Consider the following 19,270-nt stretch of genomic DNA (forward strand, 5'->3'; position numbering starts at 1 on the left):
GTTGCCAAAAGATTGCTTTAGATAATTCCCCTAAATGATGAAAATATCTTGAGATTGTTATGGATGGCATCTGCTTCTGCTTAATTACAAATCTGCATTGGATTCATAATTTGTGTATATTACAAGTAATTTGCATAATTAAAACAATTAAGGGATTGACAAATCATGGCAATTAGAAATACATCAAACTCTGGATGTTGTACAAAAGAGAGCTTCAATATGAAACATTAATTCTTTGAGAACAAAATATCCTTCAGATTCCTGCAGAACAGCCTTCACAAATTCAATATATGTTCAATAAACTCCGTTTAGAGAAAGTTTTTCTCAGGGACATCCGCTTCCTCATCAAGCTGTTGCAAGTTTAACCCCGAATGCTTTAGCCTTCATTTGAATTTCTTACTGCAGTCACAGCATGGACTTGTGTATTTATTGCCAGTTTCAGGAGTTTTTATCTCATTTTACGTAGCCTTATCCTGTTTTCTTTGTCCCTCTTTTTAAGAATAAGCATGAACTGATTGAAAAAATGCTCTTGGTCCTTCTTCTTCTGAACAAGGCGAAACCGCTGATCTCTTCCGTACTTCTCTGCAAATTCTTTGAATGTTGTTCTGCAGAAAAGAGAGACATTTTAAAGCTGTGACTTTGTCAATCCACACTCAGAGTCTTTGACCTGGATCTCACTTCACTTTTCACACAGACACTAAAAATGGGTGTTCTGGGAAATATTTGACAAGAACATGAAGGTAACCCCCTGGACGAGGGAGGCGAGACCATGCCAGAACTGCCCGGGCTTTGGACTCACAGATCAGCTCGCAATAGTTAACTTCCATTTTTTGTTTTAGAAAAATCTGGGTGATAGCTGACAGGACAATTTTGAATCATTAACACAGTACTTGCTGCAGCACAGGTTACTGCAGCTTTAATCTATGCCTGCTGCTACTTATGGCTAGTATTTCAATAATTAGCCTATAATAGAGCAGAAGACCACACCCACGTCTAATTGCAAACAAATGCACTTTGACTGTCAGTAGTACACGACACCTGATGAAATACCACGCTAGTTTGATCTTTTCTAAAAATAGCAAAAAATTAATTGTAACTTTGAGTGATGCAATTGAAATCCACCGGCAGCTTTGCCTGAGCATTTCATTGTCAGGTCCAGCATTTTCCAATACAAACATGGCATTTGATTGCATATTAAAACCAAGCCAGAGACTACTGCAGGTAGATGAGTTTCTTTGATGCTGTGGTCTCACAGTTAGCTCAACAAAAACATTAACCGGTAAAATGTTCTCTGTCCTGTAGGCCAGCACGATTTTGCCCTTGCAGACTGAAAACATGGAATGTTTTCATGAAAACATGAAAAAAACAAATGCCGGAACCAGCATTTAGCTGCTGCGTTAGCCCAGAATATTCTCAGTTTTGTGGTAAAAAAACTTCTCATAATTATTACTTCCATAGAGCCTGATGTGTTGTTTGTATCTACGTGTCTAGGCAGGTAGTGCTGTACAATTACCTGCATATTTTAGTAGAGAAAACTGTAATTTCTTAGTTTCGACAATTTAACCAGACTTACAACATACAAACCTCTTTATTTTCATGTAACTTACAAATGAGCAAGTGCTATCCTAAAGCACTGCACTCGCTACTGCGCAGGTTTGGATCCATTACTTAAAAATCAAAATAAGTTATTGCATTGCATGCTTTATTTTAATTTAGTGATATGGCATTAATACTAACTTTGTTAAATCATGTTTCTCTTCCATCAAAAAACAAACCTAAATACGGTTTTTCACCAGTTACACCTGTATGCCTAAATGAGATTTAACATTCAGGTACTAATTTTATATAGTTAATATGTATATGTGTGTGTTCTATAATTATACTATATATGCATATAAAATAAATGTGTTATGCAAAATATTGCACATTCTGGATGAGAAAGACAGAAAGGAAGAGAGAGAGAGACAGTACGTTCCCTTTCCCAGTAATATAACAAAATATCGTAAAATATTAGGGAAGAAATATCAACACAGCATTCTAACACTAGATGTACAAGCTTGCTATAAAGAGTATGTTCAGTGTTACGGCGTTACGGCGCTGATAAGCACAAGCTAAACGAGAAAGCTTATCTTAACAAATCTTCATAAGGCAATGCCATACCTTGGCGATAACTTGGATTCTTCAAGGAGCTTTTTAAATTCTTCTTTGGCTAACAACAATTTATTTTTCTTTTCTTTGTACTCTTCTCTGATCCTGGTCTTGACAAACTGTTCAAATATCTTTCCAAGAAAGGGAAACAAGATACAGTATTTATTAACAAAGCCTTTATGGTATTTATGCTTGACCAAAGGGCTGTCAATCTCACGACCTACAGTTCTTATCTCCCTCAGTGTAGGCTGACTCGCATGCAGCTGAATCTGTTTCATGCGGCACTGATCATGTTCTCACAAAATAAGTAGCTGGAAAAAGGTATAATTTGGACAGATAACATCTTCATTCAAACATCAAGTGCAACATAAATCAAAATTTCCTGACTTTAGTGTCTTGCTCGCATTTTCATGCCTATAGCATTATTTTTGTGCATCTGTACAACGGATTGCAGTTATTTAGTTTGGATCTCGCACCTTTCCCAACTTGCTAGAATTCCTGAAAATGTCTGTAACGCTAAACATCAATATTCTGTAGGTTACCCCCCAAAAAGCCTGAAGACCTTTCAAATCAGTTGTCAAAAACCACAAGTTTACACATGATCCTCTGTACACATACACCCAAAAGCTTTAATGTGTTTGGAAAGGTCGACTACCTTCCTTTAACAGTATTTGGTAGCTAAATATGCAGCAGGGTGCTCAGCATCAGGATTTTTGGTGTCTTGAAAAGGAGTTAAGGAGTTCACTATGTCACAAAATTCTGCCAACGGCTTTAATCACATTTTTAATACCAAAAATCTGGCCCAACTGGTTTCACACTCTAAAAAGCGTGGCACGCTAAGTTGTTGAATAAAAGGAGCTACTCCTCAAAATGCTATTAACTTTCCATACTCACCATCCTTTTCACCACAAATTACATACATTAAATATGATTAGTATGGTTACTACCACAGTTGCTTTCTCATCAGCCATGAAGATGCACAGCTGCAAATCTACATTTTATGAAAGCTGAAGTAACCAAATTACAACTGATATTTAGTACGGTATGTGGAAAAGGGAAGAAATAGCACTGGGAAAGTAAACAACAAAAAATGGCCATGAAAGAAGTACTATGAAAAACCTAGGAAATCTAAATACATTATACCGTATGCAATTGCATAAGTTGATTGTAAGAGGAGATGGAAAAAATGGAACAAATAAAGTAGGTGACACTGTTATTACTTGCCTTTTTCGTATCAGTGAAGCTATTATGAAGGTAATAAATCAAAATTAACAGATAGCTCATTATTTTAATGCAGTTGTTCCTTTACCCTTCACTGTTCCTTGCTTAAACATAGTAGCATCTTTCAGCTGTTAATAATCCCTCGGAAAATATCGGTAAGTAAGCGGAGCAAACCGCAGATGTTCAATACAGATCGTTATGTTCCTCGGGCTGTGTAAGGACACCCACCGACAGCAGAGCTTGCACTCCTGGAAGTCAAACCCACCTCAACACAAGTTCAAGTCAAGAGGAAGTTCCCTCAAACGCTTGCACATCACAGTCAAAACGCTTTCCCTGCCCTTTCCAACCTATCCGCCTGACCATGGAAAGCAGAAAACTGCAGTACAGCCAGCCATGCTCCAGCACTCATTCATTCCTTCATTCCTTCATTCATTCTTCACTTTCATTGTGAGCCACTTTTCATCTCTAACCCCCTCCAATGTAAATTCATTTGCATAATTCAAAAAGTACTCAGACGCTCACTATTCAGGCCACACAGCCAGCATCCGTGAAGGTAAATGTTTCCATAAACCTAAATAATGTCTTCCACTAATGAGTTGCACTTCAAGAAGTACTTTCATTAAATCAGGCATCTACTCTTGTCCGAGTCTAACTTTCTTCTTAAACTACTTCTTGGAGGAAAATAGGGTCTAATTAAATGGCACTACTCACAATGAACATCTAGAAATCTTAACTTCAAGCTTAGTAGCTAAAATGTATTACAGACCTGGCATGCGCTCCCAAGCTTACTGGTTTTTTAACCCTGTTTTGCAGAAGAGCAACTGACGATCACCCTCTTCCACCTTAGCTCTCAGCCCAAATTACTGTCACTCTCAGAGCCAACCTCTACCTGACTACAGGTTTCTACCTACAGGACTGCCAGCTACTCGCTTTTCATAACCCTTTCCTTAAATATACCCCACAAACGAGGTCCCCCTCAGCAGTGCTTCAAGCACATTATATTTTGTGTATTCGTGATGTATTTTTATTATATCATCTCCAAGGCTAATAAAATGAAAAAAGTAATATATCTTGATTAACTCATCAAGGTCTAGGTTTTGCCCTCGCTGATTCCCTGAAATAAACACAAAATTCCCCGCTTAGTCTCTTGTCTAGCAGTTTCTTTTATATCTTTATTCCCATATTTCCTTATTATTTTATTTCACTTTTTTTCTTAGGAAAGAAAATATTGGAAAGAGAGTAAATGAAGATGTATGTGCTCAGTCCCTCAGTAAATACCTACAGGAAGCCCTCTGGAGAATCACAAGACAATATGGGCCCCACTGCAATGGAACAGGAATAAGTACATTTTTCATTGTGTTTATTTAAAAAATGGACAATTCCATATTCAAAATTCTTCCTTCTCCAGGATGACAAAAGACTGGTAAGGAAGAGAAATAACTACAGAATGGAAGCATTCACCTTCTCTGCAACATCCCTGCATCTCTCCTAAATTTTTTAGACTAATCTGCAGCCCTCAAGTCCTTTTAGGTCCCTAGTGATAATTAATGCCCAAATAAACAAGGCAGCAAAAAGTCCCCTTCCCTTTGCAGCTTGCCAGAAAAACTAAACCCATTCAAACAGATACCAGCATAGCCACAGTGCTCTATCCATTTATGTCTAGCAAGTTTAGTTATTGCAAAATATAGCAGTAAATACTGCCAGACTCCTAGAAAATATTCTAAGTAATAAAAATGAAGTAGTCTCTCTACAGTGTTTAAACAGTTCAGAGTGGAAACATTACCTTATGGCCATTTCCCTTCCTACAGCCCAGTTTCCCAGACTCAGTAGGAGTTGTTCTACAACCCAAGAGACCGTAGCTCGTCTCTATGGGCAAACTCACTTGTTACCACTTGCTTTTCAAAGAAGACAGCACTTTCTTATGAGCAGAGCCTAAATTATGAGTCTCACTGAAAAACTCAAAAAAGAAATTTTAATTTTATGTAATTCTTTTTATCCCACCGAGATAATTACTCTGTTATTACAGTTAATTTGGGCGATGTTTGCTGCCAATCAGAAGCTACGCTGGAGGTAATGCTCACCTGTTTACGTTCTTCTGAATTTAGTAGAAGGTAGCGTGGATCAAACACTATTTTGTGTAACTCTTTCTCCCATGTAGAAAATGCTGAAACCTGTGAAGTACACAAACACAGTTGCATTAAGGAATTTTAATAAGGACGTGAAAGAAGAAAATGTTCCAAGGTGAAGCAAAAGAGTAGTTCAGAAAGCTAATGAACCCTCTAAAGGATGCCTCAGAGTGGTTGGAAGTTGAATATTAATCTGTTTCTGGCAATGCTCTGGTCACCCCCACACCATTAGTATTGATTTCCTCTAGGACATCTCAGTGAGTATCTGGGAGACGATTATTCCACATTTTTGATGGAAAGAATCTGTAGCAGAAAGGAAAATGCCATTTTATTATCCCCTTTGTACAACAGAAGCATCAATTTCCATTTAAGTAATTATCTCAGCTTTAACTCCCCTCCTCTCCAAAACTTAAATTATAACCCAAATGAGGCTGTCAATGCATGCACACACTGAAGAACTAATAATGAACATCTTCAAAGCACCATGTTTTTGTAGCAAATGTGCCGCTTCCCTCCAACAGCACGGCTGTCACATCTCCTCCATTTCGAGGCTTCTCCCCTTTTCTGCTGAATCCAGCTCTCCGGAGTGGGACCCTGGGTGTCCACCCAAGCCTCGTGCATCGCTCACATTCCTGCAGCCACATGAAATGAGAATATCACGCTCCTACAGAGGTTCTTCCATCTTCATCAAAACCTCTTTACGGTGAGTGGGCTGTAAGGACCACCATGAATCTGAGCAGGTCCCTCACTTGCCCAGTCCCCCTTTGCCCGGGGCTTTTACAAAATGGCAGTCTGGGAGCATAGCACTGAAATCCCCAGCCTGATTTCGGTACCTTATACAACATCACTGTTAATTAGTTTGTTACAGAAAACTCTGGAGTAACATAAAATATTCTAATCACTCCATCTCATTACAAAGAAGAGTAAATTCACTAAAAAAATTAAGTATGTGAAGTATAATTAAAGTAGAGTAATTAACACTCAAACAGGAAAGCTCTGATGAAGCAAAGTGGGTTTAAATGGACTGGGTTTCCTTTTAGAGTGGTTAGCACTGGAAGCTCAGAAATGTCGAGGTTCAGGGTAACTTTCCAGATGCGCAGTGGTTCAGGGCTGCCTCCTCCAAACGTCGTCTTCTCGCAGCTTGGGGTTCACCCTCCATGCCCACGCAGGTGGCGAAGTCCTGAGGTTTGGGGTTTTCCCCCCTTCAGAAGGACCAGCAGCAGGAATTCTTTTTTTTCAGGATGTCTTTTATACTCTCTCTTGAACATCAGCTTTGCTCCCACTACAAAGACCAGTTTGAACTCAAAGCTAGTTAAGCTCAGGCTAATTTATCATGTAATCATTCCCATTTATGATTTTTTGTTTAGTAATTATTACATTTCACATACCGCAGACATACACCTAAAATAAATGTTGGCTACTGATATTTATAATTTAATTCTAGCTACACATGTCATATGCTGTTCAGGATACTCACTTTGGAGCTTTGCAAACGCATATAAAATATTAATATTCTGACTAATCTCCCAACATGTATTGTATTGTGGTCTTCTTCCCTACTATGGGACATTCAACAAGGGAACACATGCACTGGGGATGGTGGGGGTGGCATCTCTTCCCAGAATAAATAATGACTTCTGTGGCCCAGTATCACCACAGACAAAAAGGAGAAGAGAGATCTGAGCTTGTCGTGGGTTTCCAGTTCTCCACTCCTGCTCTTAACCAGAGTGCAAAGTACAGGGAAAAAACTCACAAAAATTCAATGTATTGAGTTTGACCAGCATGTTTAGAAGTGAAAGGACGTCTGTCTGAATAGCTGATTTTATTTTTAATTCACTCTGGAAGCCCAGCAATGATAGTATGTTGAGATTTTGGCTTTGACTAAAAGATTTATAAGAAAGAAAGGTAAAGTGCCTGATATTTTCAGCGGATGCATTTATCTTCATCAGCAAAGGATTCCCAACTTTCAGGAGACGTTGTTCTGGTAGAGAATGATGTCCACCCTGGACACAAGCTACCGAAACACACAAAACCCAGCAAGAAGGATGGAGTGGCAAAGGGCTAAGAGGAGGCACCCGGGTCGGCAGAAGCAAGGACCACCCTGTGCCTGAGCTGGGAGCCCCTCCCCGCGTCATCACCTGCTGCTGGCTCCGACACGCTCCCAGCATCCCAAACCGACCGATGACCCTCATTAAAAGATATTAGAAAGTGGGATTCAGTGGCTTGTCCTTCTAGAAGGGGGCTCTTTGGGTCTGTCTGAAAAACAGGCTGGGGGAAATAAACCCAAAAAACCCCTGTTTATTTGCGTTTTTTTAATTTATTCTTTAGGATAACACGGACGCTGCAAGAATTGTTTCGAGACAGGAAGGTGGGGGTTAGGACCCCTCAACCCCCCTTTTTTACCCCCAATATTAAGAAGGTAAAATCTTGAGAAAAAATACCATTTGGAATCCTTTAAAAAAGTCTTGTTTCACTGACAGCATCCCAGCAAAGACAAGACTTTCCTAGAAATGCAGACTGTAGAACGTGGATATTTTGATGCCATGGCTGTGAGGGAGCCAGGAAGAGGCTTGAATTTTCCCCTTCCCCTCAGGACTTTGTGGAAACTTTTAAACTTCCAGGAGGATATCAGAGATTACATTTTTACATAGGAAAACTTGCCACAGACTTAAGAATAGTGCCATTGTTCTGGAGCTACACCAAAAATCACATATATTTTTAAAATGTTACAATAAATATTCTTCCGTTGATATAATTTATGTAGGAAGATTCAGAACTACTCTGAAGAATTCCATCTAGTTCAAGCTCTTTGTAATGTCATCAAGCAACTTCTCGAGAAATAACAACATTACGAGAAAATGGCAGGAGACGTTCATTAAATAATCAGTTTAAAATAACACTAAAGGCCTTACTGCATTTCAAGCAATGCCAACCAGCTGGTGCTAACCAGCGGCTTGTCTGGACATTTAAAAAATGCTCAGGGTGACAGCAAAGTAACTTATTATCTATACATTTTTAAATAATAGCAAAACCAAACAGTACATTTCCTGATTTTCTTATTTTTATGAGCAAGTCTGACTCTTACACTGGAAACACTTGAGGAATCCTATTATAAAACATCCCTAATACTTTCAAATTTTGACTTATTGCCCCGACTTAAAACATGTCAGCAGAAGCCTTCAACCAGTATTCATTTATGGCACTTCTGCATTCTTTAAGCATAAATAACAAAATATATTAATAAAGTGGGTCTGGCGTGGAGATAATTTACTGTTGAGCTTCTGAAGCTCTAATTATCTACCTTTAAAGTCTGCTGATTACTAGTGATAAATTTTATATGCCTAACAACAGACACCTTGGATTTTTTTTCTTTACAGAAATTACATGAACTTCTATAGAATACCTATTTGCAGAGTGTTGGAAGGAGGTATAAAATCTGCATACACTGCTCCATTATGTACTCATTTACATTCGCAGGATTAGGACCTAAACCTGGTATGCTTATTAATTCCACTCATGCTCAAAATCATCAGTTCTCTGGAAGAAGGAACACTGTGAGATGATCTTTTGTGGAGGTGATTTTATGTTTATAAATAACAGTATCCAAAATTGCTTGTATCAACGGTAATCTTTATGCAGCCAGTTCAACACAGGTTTGTAAGTGTTACCACAGAAAACAAAAATCAGGCTGATGCTCTTTACAAAATTAGTCACCGGATGCTATTACGCGATCTGTAATTCATATTTCACCATTGGTCATGAGGCTCATAGCGCTGATGGGCTCTATCTGCAAATTGAATTTATGCTTCATCTATTGACTCATAATCTTGATTAGGTCATGGTAAAATGGCTGCAATAACTCTGAGCCCTCCCGTAACCTGTACCAGCTCCGCAGCTGCCAGGTCTGCGCTGGCCTGGATGCGGGAGGGAACCATGCTCCAGGTGCTCTCGCCTGGCTGGCTGCAGAGGGATCACCTCTTCTTGTCCCTGTTCAGCCCAAAGCCCCGAGCATCCCACGCTCCTGCACCTCAGCCTCAGCTGGAACTACCAGCTCTTCTCAAGGAAGTCCAAGGACAGTCGGGGAGGTCCGGTGAAAAGGGCAGGTTTTCTTAACCCTCCTGAGACTCCAGTACGTCCTTTTGTAACAGACTGGGCAGATTTCGGATGGCCAGTAAGTGAATTTGGCTTCCCACTGCTGGGATCATTGGCGTTTGCGGTGATGAAACCTCTCCCATGCCAAAAAAAAGCAAAGAGCTTGCCAGGAATGTTTCTGAGCCTGGTGTTGTCTTTCAGGTGATACACACGACACATCTTTCACCCTCTGCTCATCACGTAACAAACGCTTCTGGGGTCCGTGCGGGACGCCCAGGATGGCGTGTGGCTATGGTCCCCATGCCCTGCTGAGCCACTGGTCTGCGCGGGAGGAGCTACCGCCTCTGGTTATCTTTGGGTCTGTCTATAGGAATTTATTTGGAACTGCACCTGTAAAGTGCTGTCAGTTCTGCACAGCCAGAAGAAAAGTCACAGTAAAGTACCACAAAGCCTACATGGTTAACAGACAGAAAAACCCCTCTCAATAATTCTTCCTTTGACTGCTAAGTCATAGTTATGAAATGATTCCTGTAGTGGTCCCAGATGATGCCCTATTTTCATAAATGAGATATGTCAGAGAAAGCAAGCGCATTTCTTACCCCTCTCTCCAGAAGCATGTCTCGGAAATGACTGATGCGTTCTTCTAGGGGAGGCGTGATCTGAGGTGCTGATGTTTCCTCATTTTTCTCCTCCGTTTCAGCATTCTCCTGGTCAGCAGCTTGGGAATCTTCTGTTCTTTAACAAGGTAAGAGAGAAAATAGTTCAGCAATTGTCAACTCGGGAGGGGAATTTTAACCCTCTCTAGAAAATCCTCCAGGACGGCAGGACTTCTTCGTGTGCACAGAGCAGCCAGGGAGCAGACGCTGACAGCTGAGAAGTGACCCAAACCTGCAGTTCATTATTAAACCACGGGGCTTGAGGGCCCTGCCAAGGGACCTCCAACAGCTCGTTATGTGGAAGGATGGTCTATCGGTGTGATCAAAGAGGAACTCAGCAGCGAAATACTATGCTATATTTCAAGCTACAGAAAAGTGACAGCTTTATATAAAATTTTTCAAGGAGTGGAGACTTTAAAGGAGTGACTGAAGAGACTCATCTTGTTTTATTTTTCTTTCCTGTTTTTGTGCCCTCAGACTTGAAAGTCAACACTAATCTTTATTTTATGTTCCCATGCACCCCACGAGCTCACTCCTAAGGGAAGTAATCTGGCAATGTGTCGCTTGCACAAACCTGTAATAAAGCATCAGCGAAGAACCTGCCCTTTGCCAGTGCCAGAAGGTCTGTATTTATCCCGACAGCCTTTTTCCAAGATCGCATCTGATTAGAATAAATAGGTGTTTCTGAGAAAATACTTACTACGTATTGCCTGAGTCCCTTCGCCTACAAGACCCCCTGGATAAAGGCACGTACGTAGCATCGCTGTGCTCATTTCAGGAAAGGACAGTTTACTGCAAGTTGCAACCATAAAGTGGCAGCAGTGTAAGAGTGACGCTCTCCTCATATCCTACATAATTGGTGTCATCACTGGAGCTGAACTGTTTCACACCAGATAAATATCTACATAATTTTATCAGAATTAGAGACCATTAACACTGTACTCTCACAGCGCTGGAAGCAAACACCTATTTCCCCACTGTTCGGAGGGCTGAAGATGTGCCCCGTGGGCCCTCAGCATCTGCAGGGAGAGGTTAATTAGATGGGAACCTCAAAGGTAGGAAGGAGTCTGCTCCAGGAGGGTGATGGGATTTGAGATGGGGATATGAAACTCCTGACTTCAGAGAAGTTGGCCAACTCAGACCTTGAAATCAGACTTCTGCTCTGGGTCCATCCTGCTGTTTCTTAATGCTCTGAGCAATGAATGAGTTCAGTACAAATTAAGGCTCCTTCTGGAAAGATCAGGAGTCTTAACATGATCGCAAGGTTCAAGTAAGGGTAATGACAGTAAGACGATTCGATTTTTAGCCTCCTACGAGGCATGACTGCATTTTCTACTGATGCAATTTTCACCACTACAGAATAATACTTAGTTTGAAATTTCAACAGGAAAACACTTTTTTATTTCTAAGTAAATGAATTAGATCAGTATGTAACGTGAGCTCTAGCATATTATTTTCCTTATACAAATAATTGCATTACACTTACATTTATCCTAAAATGATGCTGTATTACTAGTGATTTGAGAGATATCAAATTGGTGTTCTTCACAGAATGACAGTGACTTTTATATCGTAATAGCAAATTTTATTCTGTGACATGATCCATGAACGGCCCAATCCCATTTCTAGTACACACAAAGAGCTTTTTCAAGCCAAAACTGAGAGAAATACAGTACACTACTCCACCCACCAAGCACCAGAAGAGCCACTCTTTCCTTCAGTCGTCCTTACGCAATTGAAAATGATGCTGCAAATCACAGACTTCTTTCTCGTGCCAAAAATGACAATGAAGAATACAATTTTCTTTAGCAAATACTACAATAACCTGCACAACAAACTATGTGACTTCCTACTTGGACACGTATGTGCAGCCTACCAGCACAATCTTGAAAGCCTGCAAATCTCAAAATGGATAGGGCAGTGAGACGTTTGTATATAACTGTGGTACCCACTGAAAGAAGAGACAATGGGCACAAACTGAAATACAGGGAAATCCATCTAAGCGTAAGAAAAAGCTTTTTTACTGTGAGGATGGTCAGACACTGGGGCAGGCTGCCCAGGGAGGTTGTGGGGCTCCATCCTTGGAGATGCTCAAACCCGCCTGGACAGGTCCCTGTGCGACCTGCTGGGAGCGCGGTGGGACAGAGACCCCCGAGCCCTTCTGTCATTCTGTGAAGAACACCCAGAAAACCTAAGTTTCTCTGAAGATTGTTTTTCTCTTGTAGAGAGTACAAACAGAACATTGCCCGAGGAAGATTTGACTTCAGAATTTTTAAGCAGTTTCATTATACCCCAACAAAATGTAAATAAAAGTGCAACAGCAGCTTGTGGAGCCCAGAGCTCCTAAACCTGCAGATGCAGATTCTGGCTGGAAGCACTGGACAGAGGTTGTGCAAATGTCCACGAGAGAAAGGAGTCCTGCTATCTTCTGCAGCCAGCTTTGGGTCAGGTCCTCTGCTAGCTCTGTCACCAAAGCAAACAGTAGGAGAAGCGAAATAGCAGGTCTGTTCTTACCAATGTGAATTGGTGATCCAATGTGAACCTTTGTGTGATGACCCTCTAGTTGCATTATAAAGAGTTGTGCTGCATCTTTGATGCAATTAGATCTTATCATTAGCACAGCACTTTCTGTATAGCGGATGATTTACTGTATGTCAAAGGAACAATATGATTTACTAAGTAACTTTACTTAAATAAAATAGAATAGGATATACAGCATATTTAAAAACAAACCCTGAAAGCATGTAACACCTCCTTTTTTAGTTATACTTAACCAAGAAAAAATGTTGATATTGCAAACATAAGTGGGTAATGGCTGTGCAGGGGTAAAAATGGGGTTCAATTCCCCGTTCTGCTGCAGATGTCAGGTGCAGGGCTGTGAATGTCCAGCTGCAACCTGCCTTCCACTTGCAGTGGATCTCTGTGCATGCCGAGCCCTGCCCGGTGCAGGAACGCAGCGTGCTGAGCCAATGTTGCCTGCCTGCACAGTGCGGGGCTGGGCTCCAGGGGACTCCTGGCCCCGGTGTGACCATCCAGCCCAGCTGCCCGGGCACCTGCAGGGGACAGAAGCTCAGAGCATCATGGTACGGCGGGATGATAGTGCTCCCTACCTCCCAACAGCATTCTCTGTTAAATGTAGGAAAACATTCGCTGTCTTCATATGCAACTATTAATGTGTATATGACAACAATATAAATAGTTTTTCTGTCTGTCCAGCACCAAAATGAAAATTTGTTTAGTTTTCTGTAAAGACAAATCTTTTTTCACCTCTGGATTCAGTCTGGAGTGTCCATTCCCAAGTAAAACAAAGCAGAGGAAACAGAAAGTCAGATTTGGACCTTGTACATGCAGCTTGGAAGATGAAAAGCTGATGATGTGTATTCTCTTATCCAAAACTCAGAGCTTAACCAGCACTTTAGTAGACTCTACATCTTGAGAATTCCCCTTTTGCTGTTTATGGCACAGAGCAACTCAGCTGCTTTTCTTACAAGGAATTACGGGCCACAGTTTTTAAATCAGTTCTGCTTTTGGCTGACTAATTCAGACACACACAGATGTAGGCAACTGAGACCCACAGCACTTAGAAACAATAATATCAGTTCCAAACACTGATGGCAGCAGCAATTCTAACTGCTGTGCAAACAGCCATTACTAGGTCTCAGCTGCAGAGATGGGAGGTTGCCCGCTGCAGTGGATACCCAGCTGAGATGGTACCACACAATCTCCAGTGGGATATCTCAATCACATTAACGAAAACAATCTTAGAATAGCAAAAGAGTTTATACATGACTTTCATCCTGAGGATAACTAAATTCTAGTTTGAAATGCAAATCCTACAATATTTTACTTTTTTATGTCATGAACTGTTATCTATAGTCTAATATTAATACATTTAAACAAGCACTTAGACTGCATTTCTTTAGTAAAAGGTCAGTATTTTAAAGGTCCATCCATGAACCTCTATATTCTGCCATTGTTTCAGGGTACAAAGCAAAATGCCAGATCTTCACATGTTATAAAAGAGAATTTAAAATTAAAAAAGGCTGTAGAAATCCTGTAGTAGTTTGGGGATGTATGTTGCGCTGACAGAAAAATAAACACTTTACGGCTTTTTGGTGACAGGTCAAACTTCTGGGGAATTGGGATCATCACAATGAAGTCTGAGAAAATGCTGTGTTGTCAAGCCAAATCTTACTTGTTTATTATGTGAATGCTGCCCTTGACTTTCATAGGACTAACTGCCCAAATACAGCAAATAAGAATCGCTTGCTACTAATCTAAAGATTTATTTTTAAAGATAGAACTTACGATAGGGTTCTCAGAGCTTTAAATATCCTCTCAATACATATCTTGCCACAAATCTCAAGTATGATAAAAGTTGTATTATTTGTTATACCATACATAAATATAGCATAATATAAAGACAAATGACGACATAAACAGCAGGTGATATACATTCATTATCATGCGCTATTTAACTTTGGTGGCATAAAGTCACAGCTGAGAGTAGTTTGTATTGCCTATGACTCAAATGACCTTTTCAAGACCCAAAGGATGCCTTCCCGTCCCGTGAATGCTCTTCTCCATGCGAGATGCCTTCGCAGCACTGGTGGACACCACGGCGCCGTTTTGCTGCCCATACCGCAGCAGGCATTGCTGGCAATCGGAGGTGCTTGCCACCATGCTGCGGGATTTCTGACATGATTGAACTTTTAGCTAGATGGCTGCACGATTTATGCTTATATATGTATATATACCTATCTATAAATATATACCACAAGAAAGATGCTACAATGCATTAAGGCAGGAGAATCATGCAGCAACTCTGCGATGGGCTGAGATTGCCCAGCTTGAACTGTATTTACCTACTTGCTTCGGGGAAAAAATATGTATATGAAAATGGATTTCTGCAAGTTAATAATAAAATATAAATTCTGCAAATATATAAAAAGATGGTCCATATTTGGGTCTCATAATTTTGACAACGTCCTTTTCAGTGTAAAGAAAATAAGAGACTACAAAACCCGAAGTTAGTCTTTCAAGTGAATAAGTCATGTAAACCCAGTGAAAATGAGACAATATTCCTTATTCACAAGTAGACAGTGAAAGAGGCACTGCCTGACCTTCCGACACACGGCACAGTAAGCCCAAGACTACTGTGATACAGTACTCTCTGAATAAGTGCATTTTTCTGGAATTCTATGAACAAGATTCTGGAGTTTTAGAATTTTATTTACGTACATTAATGGAAAGACGTTTTCACATTTTCTCAACCAATCACTGAAAGGAATCATCTTAATAGCACAGGTCACAATACCGGCCTATTATTGTCAGACCCACTGATATCAATAGAACTATTCTTAAATACTTTTACACTAAATATAAACTTTTATACTGTTTATAAAAACTAAATACTACGTAAAGAGTGAAAGTACATATTTAGCATATATAAAGTATACTCTTTTATACCAAGCATTAAACACTTAAATAGTCTGAGTATTGAACTCAGAGTATCTTATTCTTCCCTTCATAATAATACAAATCCACAGAAAGTCTTAACAAGGTCAAAAGAACCATCCAATGTAGGAGGATAAGAATGACAATATAAGAGAGAATAGAATTATCTTCAATATATTCACTTGGAAAATACAGAAATTTGTTGTGCTTACTCGGCACAATGCCCTCAAAAATATAACACAGTCTCTATGCAGATTTATTTTACAGACTTATTTTTTTAATGGTCCAAACCAGTATCTTAATCATAGCCAGCCCGCATCAACAGCTAATGCTATATGCAGTTACCGGCCAAAGGTTAAATAGAATGAAATGTCTTTAAGGTACTTAAAACAGAAGTGTTTACTTCATTTTCTTGCTGTTTTGGCAAAGGGTGAGGGAGTTGCTTATTTGGCACGGGTTTTTTGCCTGTTACTTCATGAAAATTTGAAACACACATGGTAATAAAGGTCAAATAAAAGCACAGTAACAGAAATACCTCCGGATATTTCTGAGCCAGTAGCCTGGAAACCCTGACACCAGTGAAAAAAAATCTGCTTCACATCAATGAAGATAAAGCTTTTATCCAATAACTTTGAAATAACTACTTATCCATACAGTCTTTTTTTAACCATTTCAAAGTATGTAAGAGTTACTCAGACAAAATAGTTGGATACCTTAGGAATGACTCTCATAATTTATTGCTGAAGTTATCCATACAGAAGAAAAGAATTGTATTTCTCTTTGCACTTATTTGTACCAGACGTTAGCTTCCAAACATTAAATATAGATAAGTAAACTTTAGAACTTACTTATTTCTCTTAGTTTTGATGCTAAGATCATCATTTTCATCCCCTGGACAAGAACTAACACATTTATCTGCTAAAAAGAAATAAATAGTTATTAGATTTGAACTAGATAAATGGGAATACAAATTCCTCAGATTAACCTTTCATTTTTTGTCTTTGGCCACTGCTCAGGTATTCACTATTTTTCACTCTCCACAGAGTGTTTTAAAAATAACACATATTTCATCAGATCCTCAGAAACACCTTCATCCAAATGAAAGAGTTAGCAATAAAACCAACCATTTTCATTCTGAAAAATCGCTCACTGTTCATGTTGTGAACAAAATTGTTCATTGTCCATTTGTGACACGATTTTATTTAAATCTTGTTATTGTTGCACCTGATACTCCCTCCTCCCTTCCCTTAAAAATACAACTACAAAGACACTTCTGCAAAATTATTTCAGTCCTGGCAGCCTGAAGGATTCAATAGTGTTAATTCACAGCAGAACTTCCCTCCTTAGCCCATTTCTCTTTCTTTTATAAGCAAATATAATGCTGCTTTTCCAGAAAGTCAACCACCAGTATAGCAAGGCTATGGAGATACCAACAACCTCCACATTCACGGTGTTGCAAACGGTAACTCCAAAGCAACGTTACATTCCTGGTTTGGCCTGGACACTCGCCCTTGAAGGACTCTGAGGTTGCATTGTCAGTCGTAACAAACGTGAAGCATATGGAACAGATGTTTAGTTCTGGGATCTGAAATTTTTTTTCATGTATACAAACTGCAGTTTTCATCAACATTCAAATGGACAGACCACCAGAAGTCATGTCCACCCAGTGCTTGGTTTGTGTCGGGGACTCTTCAGTAGTTCACCATGAATTAGTTGAGAAATATAAAAATCGAACTGTATGTGATTAGCTTGGGAATATCAGAAACACCGAACCTCATCCTTTTTGTATTAGACTGGTAATGAAGACATGTCTTGCTATTTAGGAAACTATGAAAAAATAAATTAAAAATAAATATAAAATTGAACTTTGTTTATGGAGATAAAAGGTTTGAATGGTTTGAATAACTTGATATGGTGAGGTCTGATCTTCCTGAAATCAGATGAAACTCCCAAGAGATATGCTAGAAAATGACTGAACACAAATAGACAACAGTGGGTATCTGGAAATTTATTATAAACTTATTTCAAGTGCCTGTTACTTGTCCAGGTCCAATCTTCATATCATTGAAGCTAACAGAAATTTGGCTATTTATTTCAAGTTTCAATTTAAGAATGTTGTTTTTAGCTCATTTTGTTTCCCTATTTTAAGGAAATTTCCTTAAAAAAACCATGTTTATTAGCATGCTTTCAGTAAATGTTACCTTTTATTTATCTTAAGTGCATGAACACAGCATACACTAAATCACTGCAAAAGGAATGATAAAAAAAAAATAGCAGCTGTAACATTGCGGCGTGGGAAGACCAGGAACAGAGACCGCATAAGGAGGAAATACACAGCAGGTGCAAATGGACACCTTACTAACTACAACTTAAAATGATAATAAGGAGAAATGAATGGCATTCCAAAATAAGGATAGTTTGAACTCAACATTCCTGACAATATACGAGCATTATGAATACATAAATGAATTTAATAATGCTTTAAATATACATAAATTCACTGGAACTACTACGTCTTCTTGCTAAATTCTTCTTTGGGTTACTAAATTAAAAATACAAAGTAATAGGAAAAACAACCTGTAAACTCAGAAGGTGGAATGTAATTCAACAGAGATATTATAAAGCTATTAATCAGGAGTTGAACAACCTGCGGAGGCAGCGGTGGTCTTAAGTTTAATGAATTCTGAAGGTAATAATATGAAATGACAGAGTACTTGATGGTGTTTTCAGAGAGAAATGAAGTTAAAGATGTCTCTAGGTTCAGTGCTGACTGGGCAAGCACCGTCCTATTCCTACCAAATTTCACCACTATTAAAGAAAATAAAAGAAAAAGCCATGTCCGCGGGGCACCTCCTGCATTTGTCACACGCCATAGACAGCCTTTCCAGAGCCGGCTAAAGGACATACATTGTGGTACGCTCAGACATTATGAATCCTGATGGGCTGTTCTTTTAGTAAAGCAAGCAAGCGGTGAGAAGCCTGGCCCACGCAGTGAGCCTTTCCTGTTCGACATTTCCACAGGACAAGAGAAAACTCACTGGTCATGGCAAACGATTATGTGAAGTTCTCCAGCTACTTGAAAGTGAACTCAAATTTGAAGCCATCTTACGACAAGATCTTTCACAGATTTCTAAAAAGTATATATAATTTTTAAATTTTGTTGTGAAAATAAGATCTTTCACAGATTTCTGAAAAGCATATATAATTTTTAAATTTTGTTGTGAAAAATACGTGAACTGGGCATTTATAAAACCAAATCTTAGCTACCATATAGCCTTCAGATAAAAGAAATGTGATACAGTACACCCTGATTTCAGTGTTTACTTCCATCTGCTGGTTCCTGACACACCTCAGGTTCTCCCAGAGAGCAATGACAGCCTCCCTGAGGGAGGGACACCAATTCCTTCTCGCTTTGCCTGCATGAGTGACTGCTACGGGTATACTGTCTTGGACAAATGGGACAAGATTAGAGTCAGCATCATCACTTAAAATTTCAGTGCAACGGAAAACTCAGTAAAACATGACAAATGGTATCTATACTCTCACTCAGGAACCTACTGAATCACATCA

The 19,270-nt window shown here is 39.4% G+C and overlaps 1 protein-coding gene across 1 annotated transcript in view; it reads right to left on the reverse strand.

Annotated features, from left to right (window-relative positions):
* Positions 1 to 448: 448 nt before the first annotated feature.
* Positions 449 to 19,270, reverse strand: part of TCERG1L (transcription elongation regulator 1 like) — a 192,248-nt gene continuing 173,426 nt past the window's right edge. The window contains exons 9-13 of the mRNA XM_009278130.1: positions 16,549 to 16,618; positions 10,187 to 10,322; positions 5,451 to 5,540; positions 2,161 to 2,279; positions 449 to 605 (exon numbers count right to left, since the gene is read on the reverse strand). Coding sequence (XP_009276405.1) covers positions 449 to 605; positions 2,161 to 2,279; positions 5,451 to 5,540; positions 10,187 to 10,322; positions 16,549 to 16,618 — 572 coding nt within the window. The remainder of the gene's footprint in view (positions 606 to 2,160; positions 2,280 to 5,450; positions 5,541 to 10,186; positions 10,323 to 16,548; positions 16,619 to 19,270) is intronic.

The sequence above is a fragment of the Aptenodytes forsteri genome, unplaced genomic scaffold (assembly GCF_000699145.1).
Source record: "Aptenodytes forsteri isolate BGI_AS27 unplaced genomic scaffold, ASM69914v1 Scaffold15, whole genome shotgun sequence".
Taxonomy (NCBI): Eukaryota; Metazoa; Chordata; class Aves; order Sphenisciformes; family Spheniscidae; genus Aptenodytes; species Aptenodytes forsteri.